General features: G+C 42.6%; 1 protein-coding gene across 2 annotated transcripts in view; it reads right to left on the bottom strand.

The window, feature by feature from the left end:
• LOC126183235 (MAM and LDL-receptor class A domain-containing protein 1-like) overlaps positions 1–20,323 on the bottom strand; it is a 433,083-nt gene that overhangs the window by 160,265 nt on the left and 252,495 nt on the right. For both annotated transcript variants that reach the window (XM_049925025.1, XM_049925024.1), the window contains exons 9-10: positions 15,166–15,350; positions 4,371–4,455 (exon numbers count right to left, since the gene is read on the bottom strand). In XM_049925025.1, coding sequence (XP_049780982.1) covers positions 4,371–4,455; positions 15,166–15,350 — 270 coding nt within the window. The remainder of the gene's footprint in view (positions 1–4,370; positions 4,456–15,165; positions 15,351–20,323) is intronic.

Here is a 20,323-nt window from a genome sequence, read left to right as displayed (position 1 = left end):
TTGGTCAAATGTAAGCCCAGTATAGCTTGCAGTGAAGGACAACAAAACGGGGCGTAAAATATCGTCGACGTATCGCTGTGCTGTAAGTATGTTGCTGATGACAACCAAAAGGGTCCTGCTGTGAAATAAAATACCACCCCAGACAATTACTCTTTATTGCCGGGCAGTATGGCAGGCGACAGATAGGTTGGTATTGCCACCACTGTCCGGGTTCGTCTCAAGACTGGTCTCTGGTCTGGAGTCTCATTGACTGGATTAGAACTGTCTTCAGTGATGAGTCCCACTTCGAACTGAGCCTCGATGACCAGCGAAGACGTGTCTGGAGACGCCCCAGACAATGGTGCGACTTAAACCTGACTGTCACCCAGCATACAGCCCGACAGCCAGGAGTGATGGTCTGGGGTACCATTTGTTTTCGTAGCAGGACCCCTTTGGTTGTTATCTGAGGCACCCTTACAGCACAGCGCTACGTCGACGATATTCTACGCCCCGTTTTGTTGCCCTTCATGGCAACCCATCGTGGGCTTACGATCCTGCAAGATAATGCCCACCTACAGACGGCGAGAGTTTCTACTACTTGTCTCCATGCTTGCCAAACCCTAACTTGATCAGCATGGTTGCCGGGTCTCCCCCGAGTTGAGAACGTTGGGGCCCTTCAAGCAACTCGGAATTCTGACGATCTTATCAGCTGATTGGACTGGCACGAATAGCTGCTTCCATAAAAGCCAGAGGTGGATCAACGCATTGTTGACTTGCTCAATTTGTTAAGTTCTTTCTCTTGAATAAATAATCCAGTTTTACTGAAATTGTAATCCCTTGTTTGTCTGTACATGTACATCACATCTACCGATTTCCTCCCCATTAGGATAATTACTTTGTGGAGCGTCCCTTTTTTCAATTATCAGGTAGGATGACAATATGGAAATCTGAACCCGTTCCATCGCGAATACTAGACCAGTGACTTAACAACCATGCCACCTCTTTCATTTTCATGGGACATGCGGAGGATAACTGCTAAGATAATGTTCCAAGACTCACAAAACGATGGCTTGAGCGTCTATGTGAGACTATAGAAAGGAGTGCTTTGGACAAGGCTGAGTAAAGCGAAGCGTTTTTGGGCTTACTCACCGAAGACAGATTGTTCAACACAGTTCTGCCCGACAAGTAGAGTCTTCTGCAAATGATGAAGAGATACCAAGATTATTACCAAACCAGAAATGGAAAACAATGTAGAGGTCTTACTAGATGAGGTAACGTGTTGAAATTATGAGGATGGGCGTCGGACATTTGTATCACATGAGATATATCGTCTTTTCGTGACTGAAGAACGCTATGACGTTCATGCCGTCACAGGTTGTTCCTATCTCTGTTAGTTAGTTAGTTAGTTACATGTTCCATAGATTATTTGGACGATTCTTTTATCGAAATGATGTGGAATGAGTCAGTTTAAAGGATATGTATGTATTATTAGTGTTAACATTAACGAACATACTATTATTTTTAGTTCTACTCTTGCAAATACAGTTAAATATCATGTTTTTTTATTTTTCTATTTTTATTTTTACTGGATACCAGTTTTTAAGTAAAACTTCATCAGTGGAATAGAAGAAGTTGTCTAGAGGAAATGATTTTAAATTAGATTTAAAACTTCCTTCGCTACCTGTCAGACATTTTTGTTATCTGGCAAATATCAATAATTTTTGTTGCTGTAAGTTTAACTCCTTTCTGATCCACTGACAGCTTTAATAATGGGTAACAAGGGCCATTTTCCGTCTAGTGTTCTAAGTATGGACATCACTGTTCTTTTCGAGTTGTGAGGAATTATTTAACACTGATTTCATTTGCGAATATATGTATTGTGACGACTTAGTTAAGATATCTGGCTTCTTGATAAGGTACCTAGATGATGTCCGTGGATGAATATCACATATTATTCTTACTGCTCGCTTTTATGCAATCAATACTTTCTTTCTGTGTGATGAGCTACCTCAGAAAATTAATCCGTACGAATTGCTGACTGGGAACACGCAAAATATGTGAGGAGGCTGATACGTTTGTTTCCAAGATTACCAATTGTAGGAAGAGCAAAAGTAGCTGAACTTAATCGTTTGAGGAGCTCAATAATATTCTTCTTCCAGTTCAAGTTTTCATCAATATCCACACCCAAAAATTTGGAGCATGAATTACCTTATTTATTGACTCCTGTTTATATGCTACATAGGTTGTTGGTGTGACTATTTTTTGTACAGAACTGAATGTAGTGTGTTTTCTCAAAGTTTAGCAGAAGTCCATTTTTCAGAGAACCACTTAATAATTCTTTGGAAAATATCATTTATCAACTCTTCTGTTGCTTTCTCTCTCATGGAATTTATTATAACACTAGTACCGTCTGCAAAAAGTACCAATTTTGCTTGTTGAATGTTAAGTAAAAGGTCATTCACGTCCCACTGTTCCTCTGCTCCTTGTGGTACCGCACAGAGCATTTTCTAAGGGACGAAAGAAGGGTGTAATTGTGCGTTCTATCGCTGAAACACAAGTTAGCATTGACAATGGTGGGGAAGGAAATCAGTCATAATTTTATTTAAGAAACTGTTCCGACGTTTTCCTCTAGAAAGATTTAGCGGAACTACAAAAGATCTAAATCAGGATTGCCTAACATGGATTTGAGCACTGCTTTCCACAAAAACAAGTGCACTGCCTTAACTACGGTATCAGCTCGCCGAGTCGTTCAGCACTATCATCTCACGAATCTCTTGATGCCAGCATATTACAATGTACTTTAGTGCCGAATGTTTTCCTCTCTTTCTCCTCATAGACAGTTCTGGTGTTTCTGCATTTCCTATTTTTAGATCTGTTCATACCTTCAACTCATTTTTCAGCATTAACAGTTTTTTTGTTTCAGTATCTTCAATGTATATGTCAATGTTGTAACATTAAATTCGTATCTTCTAGTAATATCCTAAGATTATAATACCATCAGCAAATGTAATTTTTTCCCTTATTATCACACGTGTTGTTTACGTGTTTGTAAGCCTGAAATAATGGACTGAACGACTTGCAGTGATATTGTGATGTAACTGCCAAGTTTCTTTGGTATTGGCCAATTTGTTTTTGTGTGCTATTCATTTGTAGTTGGATGTAAATCAATAATAAGAATAAATGCTGAAATTTACTTTGTTATACAATTAGCTAAATGTGGATACTAAAAAAAGAAATTAAAATGGAACCACTGAATAATAAAATGACAATAATAGAGGATAGTGTGAACATCTATAATGGATGCGAAAAAAGTGACATCGGAAGACTGAGGAAGAAACGGGCATTGCCACAGCCTGCGCCATAGCTAAATACTTAGAGGGCAAGAAGATCCTAAAACATTACTAGGGGGGCAAGACAGATACTGAGCCATCTTATGGGTTGCCTACAGCAGGGGCAGATTTGCCCCTGAGTGCATACCTGCCCTTGATGTAGGCAACCCACAAGATGGCTCAGAATCTGTCTTGACTCCCCTACTAACATTATTATGAGAGGTTTCTTCAAATTACTACAACCAACCGCCTTTTGTCTTGTTCTTCAATTCTTTTATTATCCCATTACCAGTTTCTAACCACCTAGCAATTCATCATCAGATGGTACATATTTATTGATTGTCTGCAGCAGTGTGGGTGCCATGTAGCTGTGGCAAGATGTATGGTTTATTTACGTTTTGTAAAGCAAGTGGAACGTGTAGCCTGTAGCTAAGTGTGTTGAGTGCAGTACAATGAACGTCACTGGGAAACATTCATTACGTTTTCCAGTGTACACCAGCATACAACGAACGGATACGTTTGTACATTTTGTCACAGCTACAGGACTCCCACACTGCTGCAGACAGTCAATAAATATGTACCATCAGATGATGAATCGCTAGGCGGTTCGAAACCGGTAATGGAATAATAAAAGAATTCAAGAATAAACAAATGGCGACGTGTTTCAAGATACCTTTATTCATCACTGTCGCAGTGTTGTTCATCCATAATGGATAAAAGCATTATTGTGAGAAATCCAAACCACGTAGTTTCATACAAAAATATTGTACGATCATGTAGGGGAAGTTAATTTTACTCTGCATATAAAGTTGGAACTCAGAATATAAGAATATTTGAACTAAAATTTTACAGCCATGCAAATAATTTAGTTTAGGCGTTAGAACGACGAATTATAGTTGTTCCAATAAAAGTTTTTCTTGCTATCATTATCATGTTTTGGTCAGTACTGTAAAAATAATAAATGCATTGTGTCTGCTATAGTACTACACGTCTATCTTTATCGCCTTGTGGCCTAGGAAAAGTTAAGGCATTTAATGTGAGAATAATAGCCCAGTGCCTTACTTGGACAGCTGCCAGGTGTCAGCGAGACGTCATCCAGAGCGATGTCACCCAGGCTGTTGCGACCAACTTTACCAGCAAATATTATCTGTAGCAAGCAATTTTCAACTTCAGTACAATAAGTTTTGTGCCATGCTGAACTTTTTTACTCTAATAACAGTACATACACTAATATTTTTTTGCAAAATTCATTCTTTTAACATCAATTCATTTCCTATTCGTGATATAGTGCCATTATAACATTCACAAAGCATGTATTTTATCCATAATGGATGCAACTGAACTCCGTGACTCTTCCTTTACAGGGTGTAGAATAATAACCGCAATTAGTCACTAAAGGAGGTGATTTTATTTAACACACAACCCGTTTTGGGTTTGTGCCATCTTCCGGCAGTTTACACTCAGATATACGTTTCCATATTCAGTGTTGGACATCATGGGCTAAATAAAAAACAAATAATGTGATAATGACTAAATAGACACAAATGAAACATTTGGAAGTGGCTAAGCAACTTGTAAAATACTGCAGTACTTACACAAAGCTGGTGTATCCATATCATTTTCACGTTGCATTTGTCACATTTTTGTACAAAAATATTTCGTTTTTTCTTCGTTAACTGCATATTAGTCACCATCCTAATTATCAGTGCTCCCATATTATGTCTTTGATAAAGTAGTATCACTTAAGATATTGGTAACTTTAGACATAGTATGGAAGCACCAATAATTAGCATGGTGACTAATATACAGTTAACGAATAAAAAAATGAAATATTTTTGAACAAAAATATGATAAATGTAACCTGAAAACAATATGGATACACCAGCTGCACGTAAGTACTGCAACGTTTTGCAACAAATGTCGCTTAGCCACTTCCAGATGTTTCATTTGTGACTATTTAGTCAACATCACATAACTTATTTCTGATTTAAACAGTAATGTCGAACACTGAGTGTGGAAACATACACCTGAATGTAAACCACCTGAAGATGGGCACAAACCCGAAACGGATCATGTGTTGAATAAAATCACCTTTTATTGTGATTAGTAACGAGACCAGATTCACAAAGCAGTTTTTCATAATTTCTCCAAAATACGAAATATTCTCTGAAAACTGGTCGTATTATACGCAATACTTAGTACTGTAAGTCTTACTGGTATAAACGTAAGTACTATAAAAATAGAAGGCGTAATAAATTCTCCTAAATGCGTGAAATTATTTCTTGACTTATTTTTTTTTCTTCTTGTTCATATTTTTTCGAGATTTTTGCAAGATTTTTATTACAGTTTTTCTTTATAAACATTTACATCTCACCCGTGATAAACTACTGTATTTCTCTTGAATTTGTCACATTATTTACGTCCAGTGCTCACTTCGATTTTGTATGTATGCGGTATTCTTACCGTTTAGTTCGTCTATCACATGAACGGATAAAAACTTCTTACCGGGGTTGTAATGTTAAATCTTCGTCTTATTACAATTTAACATAAAGTAGTTCTTCCAGCTTTATTTAGTTATTATGCAAAGTTTTTACGTTAGGGAGTCAATAAATACTGATTCTCGAATCGAACCTCTAAATTAATTTACATTTCAGAGTGCAAAAGCGAATCTTACATTATGGAATAACAAGGAAACATCAAATGCCGAAAAACGAAATGTTTTTCCTAAAGAAGAAATAGATCTGTAACTTTACATTTCAGATAAAGTGCAGCGGTGAGAAAAACATTTTGCACATCATTTTGCAAACAGCTCTGTGTTGCTCTTGGACGTGGTCGTACCGAATGAAAAAATCATCACATATTGGTCTGACATATTTCCTGCCATCTACTGAATGAAAGCTACTCATCTAGTTTGATATCCGCATTTACAAAAATCACTGATTGTGGCATGAATTTCTACAAAAAATTTCGTTTAAAAAAACTAAAACCTTTAAGTAACGACATCCGTACCACTATAAATCTATGATCTCTTTGGTGTTTGGCTGCTTACGATAACTATGCAGAACTTATTTCACAAGTACGACTTCTGAAGATTGATATGACTTTTGAAAAGGGTCGGACAATAGCGGTCACTGATGCTAACGTATTGTTCTGTAATTTATTAATGAAGTATACCTATAGTTATGGATCAGATTTAAGTCCAAAATTGACTGAGAGTCTACGAAAGAGAGATCTCAGAAAACATTTCGATCATCGTCATCTTATAGCCTATCTTTCATATACTGAGAATATAAGTCATTCGTGCCTTAACTTGCGCGTGTTGTCGTTCCTTGCCATCTGATCCGATTTGCTAGAAAATCTCCTTCAGTTCCATAATTCTGCTCCGAGCAGCGCCATCTAAAGCTTCGTAATAAATGCAAATGAAAAGCAATGAAACTAATCTATCTCCCGTAACAGCGGCTAACACCACTTTTTCGTGCAGTAGCGTTCTCGCTTCCCACGCCCGGGTTCCCGGGTTCGATTCCCGGCGGGGTCAGGGATTTTCTCTGCCTCGTGATGGCTGGGTGTTGTGTGCTGTCCTTAGGTTAGTTAGGTTTAAGTAGTTCTAAGTTCTAGGGGACTGATGACCATAGATGTTAAGTCCCATAGTGCTCAGAGCCATTTGAACCATTTTTAACAACACTTTTCGTAAAAAGAGCTACGGTTACGTGGAGTAAGTATCTAAATCTCACAAAATAAGTCCATTTATGACCATACACTAATCAAATGGTCACTATTATACGAATGGCGTTCAGTCTCACATCCGCTTTTTTTTAAAAAAAAAAAAACATTGTGTGGAAGAAAACCTTCACTTCTGTGTATCCCTGCAAATGAAACTCACAAGATGTATTCAACAAAGCCCTTTCGTTAAATATGACCAGCACATTACCCTGGAATCGTGTTCTTCAGAAAACAATGGTCGTTCGAATGCAAGTAAGGTGTCCTATGATCTTACACGAAAATTCAGGTATTTGGATCTTCAATGAGACTAAAAGGAGAAATCATAATGACAGGAAAAAAATCCATCAAGTTTTCGTACATAAACTACAAAAACCACATTCACTTTCGGCAAGCTTCTCATGTTCGTCAAATATGGAAAGATTTTAACTGTTGTACACCTGACATGTTTCTCTTTCCTGACATCTTGTGTCGTCATTTTTTTTATTGGCATGCAACCTGTTCGACTTATTCTCATTTTCCATGATCTTTTTGACACAGCTCAACTGATTAGGCAGAGTCTGCCTTTATGTCTTTTACTCGTAGCGACGGAGAGCATTTTTTTCCCTTGCCGCACACAAGACGTCGTAGCATCTTATCAGTCTGCATTCAGTAAACCTTTCTGTAATTATTGTTATTTAAAAATATTGCTTATGCAGCCGCTGCTGATTTTGTCCTCATGGCAGTTTCAGATAAAAGGCGCAACACACGCGTCCTTCGCTCAAGTATCTTCTTCATCAACCTCATCTCACTGCTATACATCATTTCCGGTCGACTGACTGCTTTGAATACATTAAGTTTGGTCCTAGTGGTCAATTTACTGTCACAAGGGAGTGTGCGACATTTATTAGCGTTACGTCAGTGGTTTATGAAAGATTCCTAGAGGGTTTTGGAAAATCAGGTAATTTATGATTACGTTGCGCAAGAGAGCTGCCTTGATGTACGCCAGCGCTGGCATGAGTACTTTCTGATGGTCCCTCTGGGCATACTTACACGCATTTACAAAAATCTCTAGATAATACCCAGAGAAATTTTATGCTCTCGGAGGCTGTCTTATTAATGATCGGTACGCACGATCAATGGCTTTCTGGAAATTATTAAATACTAGCTATATATTGTGTTTGTTTACACACACCTGTTCCATTACCTTTCTTACAATACACACTCTAAAACAAAAGAAACGGGTTCTGTCCCCAGAAAACGCGCCGATTGGACAAAATTCTGACAAAATTCTTCCTCGGTATCCATCAGGAGCACATATAAAAACTCTATCAGTCAATGCCAAGCCGAACAACTGTCTGCATAAGGGTCCGTAATGGCCCCAACCCTTTATTGACTTGCTCAATTTGTGAAGATATTTCGCTTGAATAAATCATCCGATTTTTATGAAACTGTAGTCATTTGTTTGACTGCACATATACCTCAGGTCTTAAGATCTGCCGATTTCTGACCCATTCGGATAATTCCTTCATGCTTTTTTCGTTTTTCTTTTTTTGTCTCTTAGAATGTTTATTGTGGCTCTGAGCACTATGGGACTTAACTTCTAAGGACATCAGTCCCCTAGAACTTAGAACTACTTAAACCTAACTAACCTAAGGACATCACACACATCCATGCCCGAGGCAGGATTCGAACCTGCGACCGTAGCGGCCACGCGGTTCCAGACTGTAGCGCCTTTAACCGCTTGGCCAAACCGGCCGGCAATGTTTATTGTGTCTCTGATACATTTGCCGAGGTACTGCAAAATTATTTCCAATTACTGTTAACAGATCGAGAAGGACCTTATTTAAGGCTCTTTCCTAGAGCTTTATGCCAAGTGAAATAACTTTTACTACTTCGTAATTTCCTCAGTTGCAAATCCAAAAAATTCATATAGTGTGCTCTTTCTCCATGAATATAGTCACTTCTTCCTTAATTTGTTTGCCACAACCAAATGTTGCATAAAAGTCGCTATATCGATTTTTATCTTTGTGCTACGTAACCAGTGTCATAATAGCTTTCGTGCACTTTTGATATACTTTTTAAATGGGCATAGAAGTCTTCCCCAAACTCCAATTTTTCTGCTTCTGGACAGTCAACATGTGCAACGTTGTATATTGGTATAACCTGCACAGGATTTAATAATAATGATTGGTGATTGATGGATACCATAAATTACATCTGCATCGGTTTTAAACTTTTCACATCACTGTAAGGTGTTTTGCAGAGTAAGTTAGGATATTATTAAGTTTCTTCCGCAGCATTAAATGAAGTAATGTTTGAGTGATGTCTGTTTGCAAGCCTCAATACTCCTCGTAGTCAAACATTTCTCATGAATTATGAGAAAATGAAGTGCACACTAATATTCCTACATTTGTTTTTGAAAATATGTTCTTAAAACTTAGTAAATAACTTTTTGTGACACAATAACCACCATACTTCAAACGTATGTCAGTTCGATTTTTTAATACGTCAGCAAGCGTTTCGCGTGACATTAACAAAAGTATGATTGTTATTGTTGCGCTTCTCAGTACATGTTCGTAAATTCTGTTGGGAAAAACTATACGCCCTATAGTATTCTAACCGTACGTCGTAGAAGTGTGTTCAAGATAAGTTCTTTCTTGGACAATCTGCAGGTCTTGAATATTATACTAATGAACTAGAGCATGCCATTTCCCTTTGAGACTACTGGATTACGTGTCGGTTCTCTTTATCACTGAAACGCTTTATCCATATTGGGTACTAGTACGCTGGCACTGATGTTAGTTGTTAGTCACTAACCCTGTATACTGAAACTACAGAGTTTTTACGTAATTAATTTTACAATTTTAGATTTTTCTAGACTCTGAGCAAGGTCAGCAAGGCCACAGTCGCTACAGCAGACAGAAATGTATGTATTCAGTGAGCTGTTCCGTGATGGAACTTTTCTACAATGCTCAAAAGTTGATAAACTATCTCCCCTCTTATGTCTAGATCTTTTTTCAAACAATCAGGCCAATTCGTAGAAATTCAAGGGTAGTTGGTAACTTTTGTACGAGGGTAGTTTGAAAAGTTCTGGGAACTGAATAGAAAAGAAGTACTTACATCAGCAAAACTCTTTTTTATTTTTCAATGTAGTCTCTTTGTAGATTAATGCACTTGGTCTTAACGATGTTCCAATACCTTGAAAATGAGTTTCGTCCAGGCTTGCAAAATAGTTGTCAACTCCGGCTATCAATTCTTCGTTTGAAGTGAATCTTCGTCCACCAAGAAAAATTTTCAGTTTTGGGAAGAGATTGTCCGACGGAGCCATATCAGGTGAATAAGCCGGGTGTAGCAACAATTCATGCCTTAGTTCGTGCAATTTTGCAATGGAGACGGCATTTGTGTGCGGGCGCGCGTCAAGAGTCGCGGCACCCATCTTGCAGATAATTCTTTCATTTCTAATTCTTGTCCGCCCCCGACAGCTGAGTGGTCAGCAAGACAAAATGTTAATCCTATGGACCTGGGTTCGATTCCCGGCTGGGTCGGAGATTTTCTCCCCTCAGGGACTGGGTGTTGTTTTGCCATAATCATCATCATATCGTCCCCATCGATGCGTAAAGTCGCCGAAGTGGCGTCAAATCGAAAAACTTGCACCCGGCGAACGGTCTACCCGACGGGAGGCCCTAGTCACACGACATTTCTAATTCTTCAAAATTCTTCAATTAAAATGTGATATACCCTTTCAGATGACATCTGGCAAGCGTGAAAAATTTCACGCATTTTCAATTGGCAATCTTCCATGACCATTTTGTATACTTTTGCAATTATTTCTGGAGTATTGACACATCTTGGCCGACCACTGCGCGGATCATCATCTAAGTCCTAAGCTCTCCAGACCAAATTTGAATCCATTTGTCCACTTGGCAACAGTTGAATGTAAAGGAGCAGAGTCCCCAAGTGTATTCTGGAAATCGGCATGAATGTCCTTTGCTTTCATACCTTTGTTTACGAAGTACATAATCAGTGCTCGAATCTCGATTTTTTCCATCTTCGCAAATCATTACACGGGAACAACAACAGAGCCACGTCACCGCCACAGCCCTCTTCCAAGAGCACTGACGTGGCACGTGTTTACAGGCAACAGTCCAATGAATTTGGCCGTGGTGGCCGTGCGGTTCTGGCGCTGCAGTCTGGAACCGCGGGACTGCTACGGTCGCAGGTTCGAATCCTGCCTCGGGCATGGATGTGTGTGATGTCCTTAGGTTAGTTAGGTTTAATTAGTTCTAAGTTCTAGGGGACTGATGACCTAAGATGTTAAGTCCCATAGTGCTCAGAGCCATTTGAACCAGCCAATGAATTTCACGTGAACAACTCGTTGCGCTAGCGCTGACCCCTCGTGGTGATTCCGAGAACTTTTCAAACCACCCTTGTACATTGATACGAGTTCTATCGGTAACACTAGAACCTTTCGTAAATGATTTCGGTTTGTAAAAACATGTAGATTACTGCTTGCGGAGCGGAGCCTGTAATTATGAACCTTTTTGTTGCAAAAATATGCTGTGCCTTAGAGAACATACCGATGTAAGCATCTCAAATCACCTTCCAGTCAACCATATGAATTTGGAATACTTAAAACCGAAACTAGTGTCACTGTCAAGTATATTACAGAAGTTATACACTGTCCAGTAACATTAATGTGACCACATGTTAAAAGCCTGAATAACAACCTTTTGCAGCGCCGACCTCTGCGAGACGCGAAGGAAGAGACTGATGAGGTACTGGAAGGTACATCTACATCTACATCCATACTGCGCAAGCCACCTGACGGTGTGTGGCGGAGGATACCTTGAGTACCTCTGTCGGTTCTCCCTTCTATTCCAGTCTCGTATTGTTCGTGGAAAGAAGGATTGTCGGTATGCCTCTGTGTGGTGTCTAATCTCTCTGATTTTATCCTCACGGTCTCTTCGCGAGATATACGTAGGAGGGAGCAATATACTGCTTGACTCCTCGGTGAAGGTATGTTCTAGAAACTTTAACAAAAGCCCGTACCGAGCTACTGAGCGTCTCTCTTGCAGAGTCTTCCACTGGAGTTTACCTATCATCTCCGCAACGCTTTCGCGATTACTAAATGATCCTGTAACGAAGCGCGCTGCTCTCCGTTCGATCTTCTCTATCTCTTCTATCAACCCTATCTGGTACGGATCCCACACCGGTGGGCAGTATTCAAGCAGTGGGCGAACAAGTGTACTGTAGCCTACATCCTTTGTTTTCGGATTGCATTTCCTTAGGATTCTTCCAATGAATCTCAGTCTGGCATCTGCTTTACCGACGATTAATTTTATATGGCCATTCCATTTCAAATCACTCCTAATTCCTACTCCCAGATAATTTATGGAATTAACTACTTCCAGTTGCTGACCTGCTATATTGTAGCTAAATGATAAAGGATCCTTCTTTCTATGTATTCGCAGCACATTACACTTGTCTACATTGAGATTCAATTGCCGTTCCCTGTACCATGCATCAATTCGTTGCAGGTCCTCCTGCATTTCAGTACAATTTTCCATTGTTACAACCTCTCGATATACCACAGCAACATCCACATAAAGCCTCAGTGAACTTCCGATGTTATCCATAGAGAGGGGTGCGGAGCCAAGCCGACTCCAGTGCCACGGCTAGCTGTGCTAGGTTTCTCGGTTGATGACTCACGGCGCGGACAGCTCGATCGAGATGGTCCCACAGATTCTCGATTGAGTTTAAATCTCGGGAGTTTGGTAGCCAGGGGGTACGGTGAACTAATCCTGATGCTCTCTGACTCACACACGTACACTGCGAGCAGTGTGACGTGTCGCATTGTTCTGGAGGTAGATGCCATCGTGCCGAGGAAAAACACTGTGTGTATGGGTGGACATGGTCTCCAAGGATAGGTACATACTTGTGTTGATCCATTGTGCCTTCCATAATGACGAGACCACCCACGAAATACCACGGAAATATTCCCAGACCACAAAGCTCCCTCCTTGATTGCTCTCAGACGTTTCACGCCGTACACGCCAACGGCCTTCTGTCCGATGAGGCATAAAACGTGATTCATCTGAAAATGCCAGCTGTCACCACTCAGTGGACGCTTAGTTGCGGTGCTGGCGCGCAAATCCCAACCTTCGTCGCTGATGAACAGCAGTCAACATACACTACTGGCTATTAAAGTTGCTACACCAAGAAGAAATGCAGATGATAAACGGGTATTCATTGGACAAATATATTATACTAGAACTGACGTGTGATTACATTTTCATGCAATTTGGGTGCATAGATCCTGAGAAATCAGTACCCAGAACAACCACCTCTGGCCGTAATAACGGCCTTGATACGCCTGGGCATTCAGTCAAACAGAGCTTGGATGGCGTGTACAGGTACAGCTGCCCATGCAGCTTCAACACGATACCACAGTTCATCAACAGTAGTGACTGGCGTATTGTGACGAGCCAGTTGCTCGGCCACCATTGACCAGACGTTTTCAGTTGGTGAGAGATCTGGAGAATGTGCTGGCCAGAGCAGCAGTACAACATTTTCTGTAACCAGAAAGGCCCGCACAGGACCTGCAACATGCGGTCGTGCATTATCCTACTGAAATGTAGTGCTTTGCAGGTATCGAATGAATGGTAGAGCCACTGGTCGTAACACATCTGAGATGTAACGTCCACTGTTCAAAGTGCCGTCAATACGAACAAGAGGTGACCGGGACGTGTAACCAATGCCACCCCATACGATCACGCCGGGTGATACGCCAGTATGGCGATGACGAATACACGCTTCCAATGTGCGTTCACCGCGATGTCGCCAAACACGGATGCGACCATAATGATGTTGTAAACAGAACCTGGACTCATCCGAAAAAATGACGTTTTGCCATTCCTGCACCCAGGTTCGTCGTTGAGTACACCGTCGCAGGCGCTCCTGCCTGTAATGCAGCGTCAAGGGTAACAGCAGCCATGGTCTCCGAGCTGATAGTCCATGTTGCTGCAAACGTCGTCGAACTGTTCGTGCAGATGGTTGTTGTCTTGCAAACGTCCCCATCTGTTGACTCAGGGATCGAGACATAGCTGCACGATCCGTTACAGCCATGCGGATAAGATGCCTGCCATCTCGACTGCTAGTGATACGAGGCCGTTGGGATCCAGCACGGCGTTCCGTATTACCCTCCTGAACCCACCGATTCCATATTTTGCTAACAGTCATTGGGTCTCGACCAACGCGAGCAGCAATGTCGCGATACGATAAACCGCAATCGCGATAGGCTACAATCCGACCTTTATCAAAGTCGGAAACGTGATGGTACGCATTTCTCCTCTTTACACGAGGCATCACAACAACGTTTCACGAGGCAACGCCGGTCAACTGCTGTTTGTGTATGAGAAATCGGTTGGAAACTTTCCTCATGTCAGCACGTTGTAGGTGTCGCCACCGGCGCCAACCTTGTGTGAATGCTCTGAAAAGCTAATCGTTTACATATCACAGCATCTTCTTCCTGTCGGTTAAATTTCGCGTCTGTAGCACGTCATCTTCGTGGTGTAGCAATTTTAATGGCCAGTGGTGTAGGTGCATGAAGCAGGCGCCTGCTTCAGAGGTCCATACGTAGCGAATTTCGCTGTATGGTCGTTGGTGAAATGCTGTTGGTAGTTCCTTGGTTCATTTGGACGGTCAGTTGCTCGACAGTTGCACGTCCATTCGCCCATACACATCTCCGCAGCCGTCGTCCACACCTGCCATGTATGGTCCGTGGTGCACCACAGTTGCCTCGGAGCCAGTTTTGGATAGCGCCATTTTGCTACGCATGCTATACGTTGGCCATGGCAGCACGCGAAAAATTTACAAACTTAGCCGTTTCGGAAATGCTTCCACCCTTAGCCTTAAAGATAATGATCGTGTCTTTCTGGACGTCAAATAATTCGCTACGTTTCCGCATTACTTCAACGACTGCACTGTTTCCCGCATCTATCCGACGCTCTTGATATGTCCTCCAGTGCTTATGCTGCCAACTGCCGTCAGTGAGTGGTTATTAGACGTTGACGTCTAACATATACCGTGGTCAGATTAATGTGACTGGACCGTGTATTAGCTGAAATGCTGGTAACATTATAGTGAGAGGTTACAGTACCTTGTAAGGATTGAGTGACGAAATGGGAACTTCCGCCTGATACCAGGCATTGCCCGCCTCACCTGACAGGCTCCACAACAGTTTCTCTTGGCCCTCACGTGCGTCGCTCAGAATCACACTTAGCGTTCCGATACCATTCCCGTACATGTGTGTCCAAAATCGAAGGCATTTTGGAGAGTCAGGCCCTATAAGAATAATAGAAAGAGCAAGATTGTGTTAACAAAGAACAAATACATGTCATCGTAATACAGAAAAAACACTCAACAACTTCAGTATTGAATCCCCATCGCCGTCCGCCACAATGGTAGAAGTTCAAAACTAAACTCCGTCCGAACAGCCTTTGAAGACCCAACGGTACCGATCGGCCGCCGTGTCATCCTCAGACCACAGGCGTCACTGGATGCGGATATGGAGGGGCACCGTTCTCCTGGCCGTTGTTAGTTTCGTGACCGGAGCCGCTACTTCCCAATCAAGTAGCTCCTCAATTGGCCTCACAAGGGCTGAGTGCACCCCGCTTGCTAACAGCGATCGGCGGACCGGACGGTCACCCATCCAAGTTCTAGCCAAGCTCGACAGCGCTTAACTTCGGTGATCTGACGGGAACCGGTGTTACCACTGCTACAGGGTCGTTAGCATTAGAAATTTAATGTCTTCCATTGTAATAAAACGAGATACTGAAAGATTGTCCGGAACTTATTCTGAGAGTCCATTAACTTAATATAAGACAAAACTATAAAAAAGTGTGTTAATACACTATGACGAATTGTTTGCTATCTACTAAGAGGAACTAGTTCTGTGTACTTTTTGAATAATACCATTTGACCGGGCGTGATGGCACTGCTGTTAAGACAATGAACTTGTGTGCTAGAAGAAAGCAGCTGAACTCTATCTGGCTATGCTGACTTGAGTTTCTGTGATTTTTACAAGTAATTTAAAGCATATAATGGGAAGGTTCCTTTGATAAGTCTTCTTTCCCCTATCTTTTCTCAACTAGGTTGGCTTAATTTTACCCATACCACTGTGTGAGGGGGCATTGTTCCATATGGAGCCAAGTGAGAGTGACTTTATCCGATCTCTGTGAACAGAACTAGGAATGTCATGGTTAGATTGTTAATTTCACTATATGGCGCTTGCTGTCTCTTACCCAAGTCACCTTTTCCCCCATTAGTGCATGATCTTCTGGTATGGAAATGAAAATGCCGTGTGGCTAGGGCCTCCCGTCGGGTAGACCGTTCGCCTGGTGCAAGTCTTTCGAGTTGACGCCACTTCGGCGACTTGCTTGTCGATGGGGATGAAATGATGACGATAAGGACAACACAACACCCAGTCCCTGAGCGGAGAAAATCTCCGACCCAGCCGGGAACTGAACCCGGGCCTTTAGGTATGACATTCCGTCGCGCTGAACACTCGGCTACCAGGGGCGGACATCTTCTGGTCAAACAGAGGGATTGTAATCTGCCAGGGGAAGTAACTTTCTTCAATTAGGTCACTCCTAAGGGCACCTTTGGCTGCTGATTCAGCTTGTTTCTCTCCCCTTATTATCATACGCCTGCCATGTAGCAAAATGCAACCTCTCTACCCTGCTGTTATGGCTAGAAAATCCTTATAATTATTGGTCGGACTTGATGGCACTGTTGTTAAGACAATGAACTGTCATCCTGGAAGAGAGCCATTAAACTGTATCTAGCTGTCTTTATTTGAGAAAGAATTTATAGCAAATGGTGGGAACGTTCTAGAAAAGGCATCCCTCCCTTACACGTTTTCAACGAGGTGAGCTTGAAGTTTCCGATGGCGCTATGTGGGAGGGGGGGATTGTCCAATACAAAGCGGGAGATGTGAGTGTGACTTTGTTCAGTCTCTGTGACCAGACGTAGGGACTTCATGTTAGACTGTTAATTTTACTTTGTGCAACTTGTTGTCCCTTAGTACCAGTGCCTCTAACTTTCATTTCTGTACAACCTGATTAAACAGAGTGACAGTGAATCCGGAATGCACGTTCTTCAACTGTATCACTCCTACAGGCAAAACGCCCGGTATATAGCAAAATACAACTCCCCCCCTCCCCGCTGTTGTAGCAAAACAAGACAGTCCTGTATGTTCTGGACTGTTTTGGCTGCTACAAGGGTGGGGGAGGGATATAAGTAGTGGGATAAGAAAATCGGAGGACATGTGAAACTGCATCCCTTTGCGACACCTCATCCGCTCCTGTGGTTTCCCGATCAGTTATAACTGATATTTCTGTATGAGAGGATCAGATTCCAGATAGGGAGAAGAAGCATTTAACTGGACAATGCTGCCCCAGAGCGCACCAGAGAGTGTAATTCTTGTAGTCAAACAGAAAATACTAGCACCAAGTACAAGTTTTCGTCTGTAGATCAAGATAGTAGTACAAGTGAAGACAGAGTCGAAGGAACTCAGCAAAATTTACGACTCAACGGTACACAGAGTTTGCAGATATTATCAAATTAAAAATTACTCAAGATAACGTAGGGACATCTTTAAAAAGGATCTTTCTTAGCGAGAGTGCGGGAAGAGGGGGCGTTGTGCAACAGGAACGGAAATTCCTAACAAATTATCTGAACTGACTAGTCAGGTGTGTGTATACGCCCAGAGAAATGTACTCCGAGCGTAGAACGTTTTGGTGCTGGGCCTGCAGGTAACTCAGAGCTTTGTATATGAGGACAGACACAGGCAGTGGGAACCATTGTCACTAATGCCAGAGGTCCAGTCTTGTCATAGGCACACAACTGCCAGTCATCCAGATATGCTGCCTGCCAAAACACATGCACAACCACTGAACATGTCAGCATGTTAGCAAGCACTGACTGATACACTAAAGCACACAACTAAAAGTACATCTGCCAATGCTCTGTTCGGCTCACAGTAATAACCAACATCCACCAAAGCAACCCTTAAATGATTACTAATACAGTTGTCCCTTTATGTTTTGATTTGTTTTTAATCTTACAGGAGGACGCCACGACGTTCGGATCATGGATTAATTTCAAACTTTGTACGCCTTTCGCAGGCCATTAAAACAACATAATGTGCAAGTAGTAAGGTGCACTAGTCTGGTAATTCCGAGAAAATCGAAAGAGAAGTTTTACGTGTCGATTATATAACTGATGTACCTGTGCGTAGATGATGCATGTTACAGTTCATGGTGCTGAAGTGTTTAGCGTTCGAGCTTTGTAAAACGAACGTGTTTATAGCGACGCTTCGACTCCCACTCACTGTTAATTTACAATGTATATTATTTTCATCACTGGCCATATTATTTAATTTACATGACATTTGAGAAGTAATATAACTCAAAAAACCACGTGTATTTGCACGAAGTTTTACTGAATTTCGTGTTGTATGACTAATTACTGTTTTAATTAAATTTAATTATTAGATCATATATACACTCCTGGAAATGGAAAAAAGAACACATTGACACCGGTGTGTCAGACCCACCATACTTGCTCCGGACACTGCGAGAGGGCTGTACAAGCAATGATCACACGCACGGCACAGCGGACACACCAGGAACCGCGGTGTTGGCCGTCGAATGGCGCTAGCTGCGCAGCATTTGTGTACCGCCGCCGTCAGTGTCAGCCAGTTTGCCGTGGCATACGGAGCTCCATCGCAGTCTTTAACACTGGTAGCATGCCGCGACAGCGTGGACGTGAACCGTATGTGCAGTTGACGGACTTTGAGCGAGGGCGTATAGTGGGCATGCGGGAGGCCGGGTGGACGTACCGCCGAATTGCTCAACACGTGGGGCGTGAGGTCTCCACAGTACATCGATGTTGTCGCCAGTGGTCGGCGGAAGGTGCACGTGCCCGTCGATCTGGGACCGGACCGCAGCGACGCACGGATGCACGCCAAGACCGTAGGATCCTACGCAGTGCCGTAGGGGACCGCACCGCCACTTCCCAGCAAATTAGGGACACTGTTGCTCCTGGGGTATCGGCGAGGACCATTCGCAACCGTCTCCATGAAGCTGGGCTACGGTCCCGCACACCGTTAGGCCGTCTTCCGCTCACGCCCCAACATCGTGCAGCCCGCCTCCAGTGGTGTCGCGACAGGCGTGAATGGAGGGACGAATGGAGACGTGTCGTCTTCAGCGATGGGAGTCGCTTCTGCCTTGGTGCCAATGATGGTCGTATGCGTGTTTGGCGCCGTGCAGGTGAGCGCCACAATCAGGACTGCATACGACCGAGGCACACAGGGCCAACACCCGGCATCATGGTGTGGGGAGCGATCTCCTACACTGGCCGTACACCACTGGTGATCGTCGAGGGGACACTCAATAGTGCACGGTACATCCAAACCGTCATCGAACCCATCGTTCTACCATTTCTAGACCGGCAAGGGAACTTGCTGTTCCAACAGGACAATGCACGTCCGCATGTATCCCGTGCCACCCAACGTGCTCTAGAAGGTGTAAGTCAACTACTCTGGCCAGCAAGATCTCCGGATCTGTCCCCCATTGAGCATGTTTGGGACTGGATGAAGCGTCGTCTCACGCGGTCTGCACGTCCAGCACGAACGCTGGTCCAACTGAGGCGCCAGGTGGAAATGGCATGGCAAGCCGTTCCACAGGACTACATCCAGCATCTCTACGATTGTCTCCATGGGAGAATAGCAGCCTGCATTGCTGCGAAAGGTGGATATACACTGTGCTAGTGCCGACATTGTGCATGCTCTGTTGCCTGTGTCTATGTGCCTGTGGTTCTGTCAGTGTGATCATGTGATGTATCTGACCCCAGGAATGTGTCAATAAAGTTTCCCCTTCCTGGGACAATGAATTCACGGTGTTCTTATTTCAATTTCCAGGAGTGTATATTCATAATTATCAATAAGTAAGTAAAGAAACGCATAGAGATTTCCGGAAAATGGGTGCTTGTCGTTATTTGCGAAATCCCTTATACATGCAATCAGCTAAGGTATCTGGAATTACTTTGCACCTGGCTTCGAGCTGCAGACACAGAGGCAGTCCCCATTTGGCAGTTAACCTATGTAGGGGTGAGACAATGCTAATGTAGCAAGAATGAATTGTGTATCCACATCTAAATCTACGTGATTACTCTGCTATTCACAACAACGTGCCTTGCAGAGGGTTCAATGAACCTTCTTCAAGCTGTCTCTCTACCGTTCCACTCTCGAACGG

The sequence above is a fragment of the Schistocerca cancellata genome, chromosome 4 (assembly GCF_023864275.1).
Source record: "Schistocerca cancellata isolate TAMUIC-IGC-003103 chromosome 4, iqSchCanc2.1, whole genome shotgun sequence".
NCBI lineage: Eukaryota > Metazoa > Arthropoda > Insecta > Orthoptera > Acrididae > Schistocerca > Schistocerca cancellata.
Note: the sequence above shows the minus strand (reverse complement) of the source record. Positions and strands in the feature narration are given on the sequence as shown.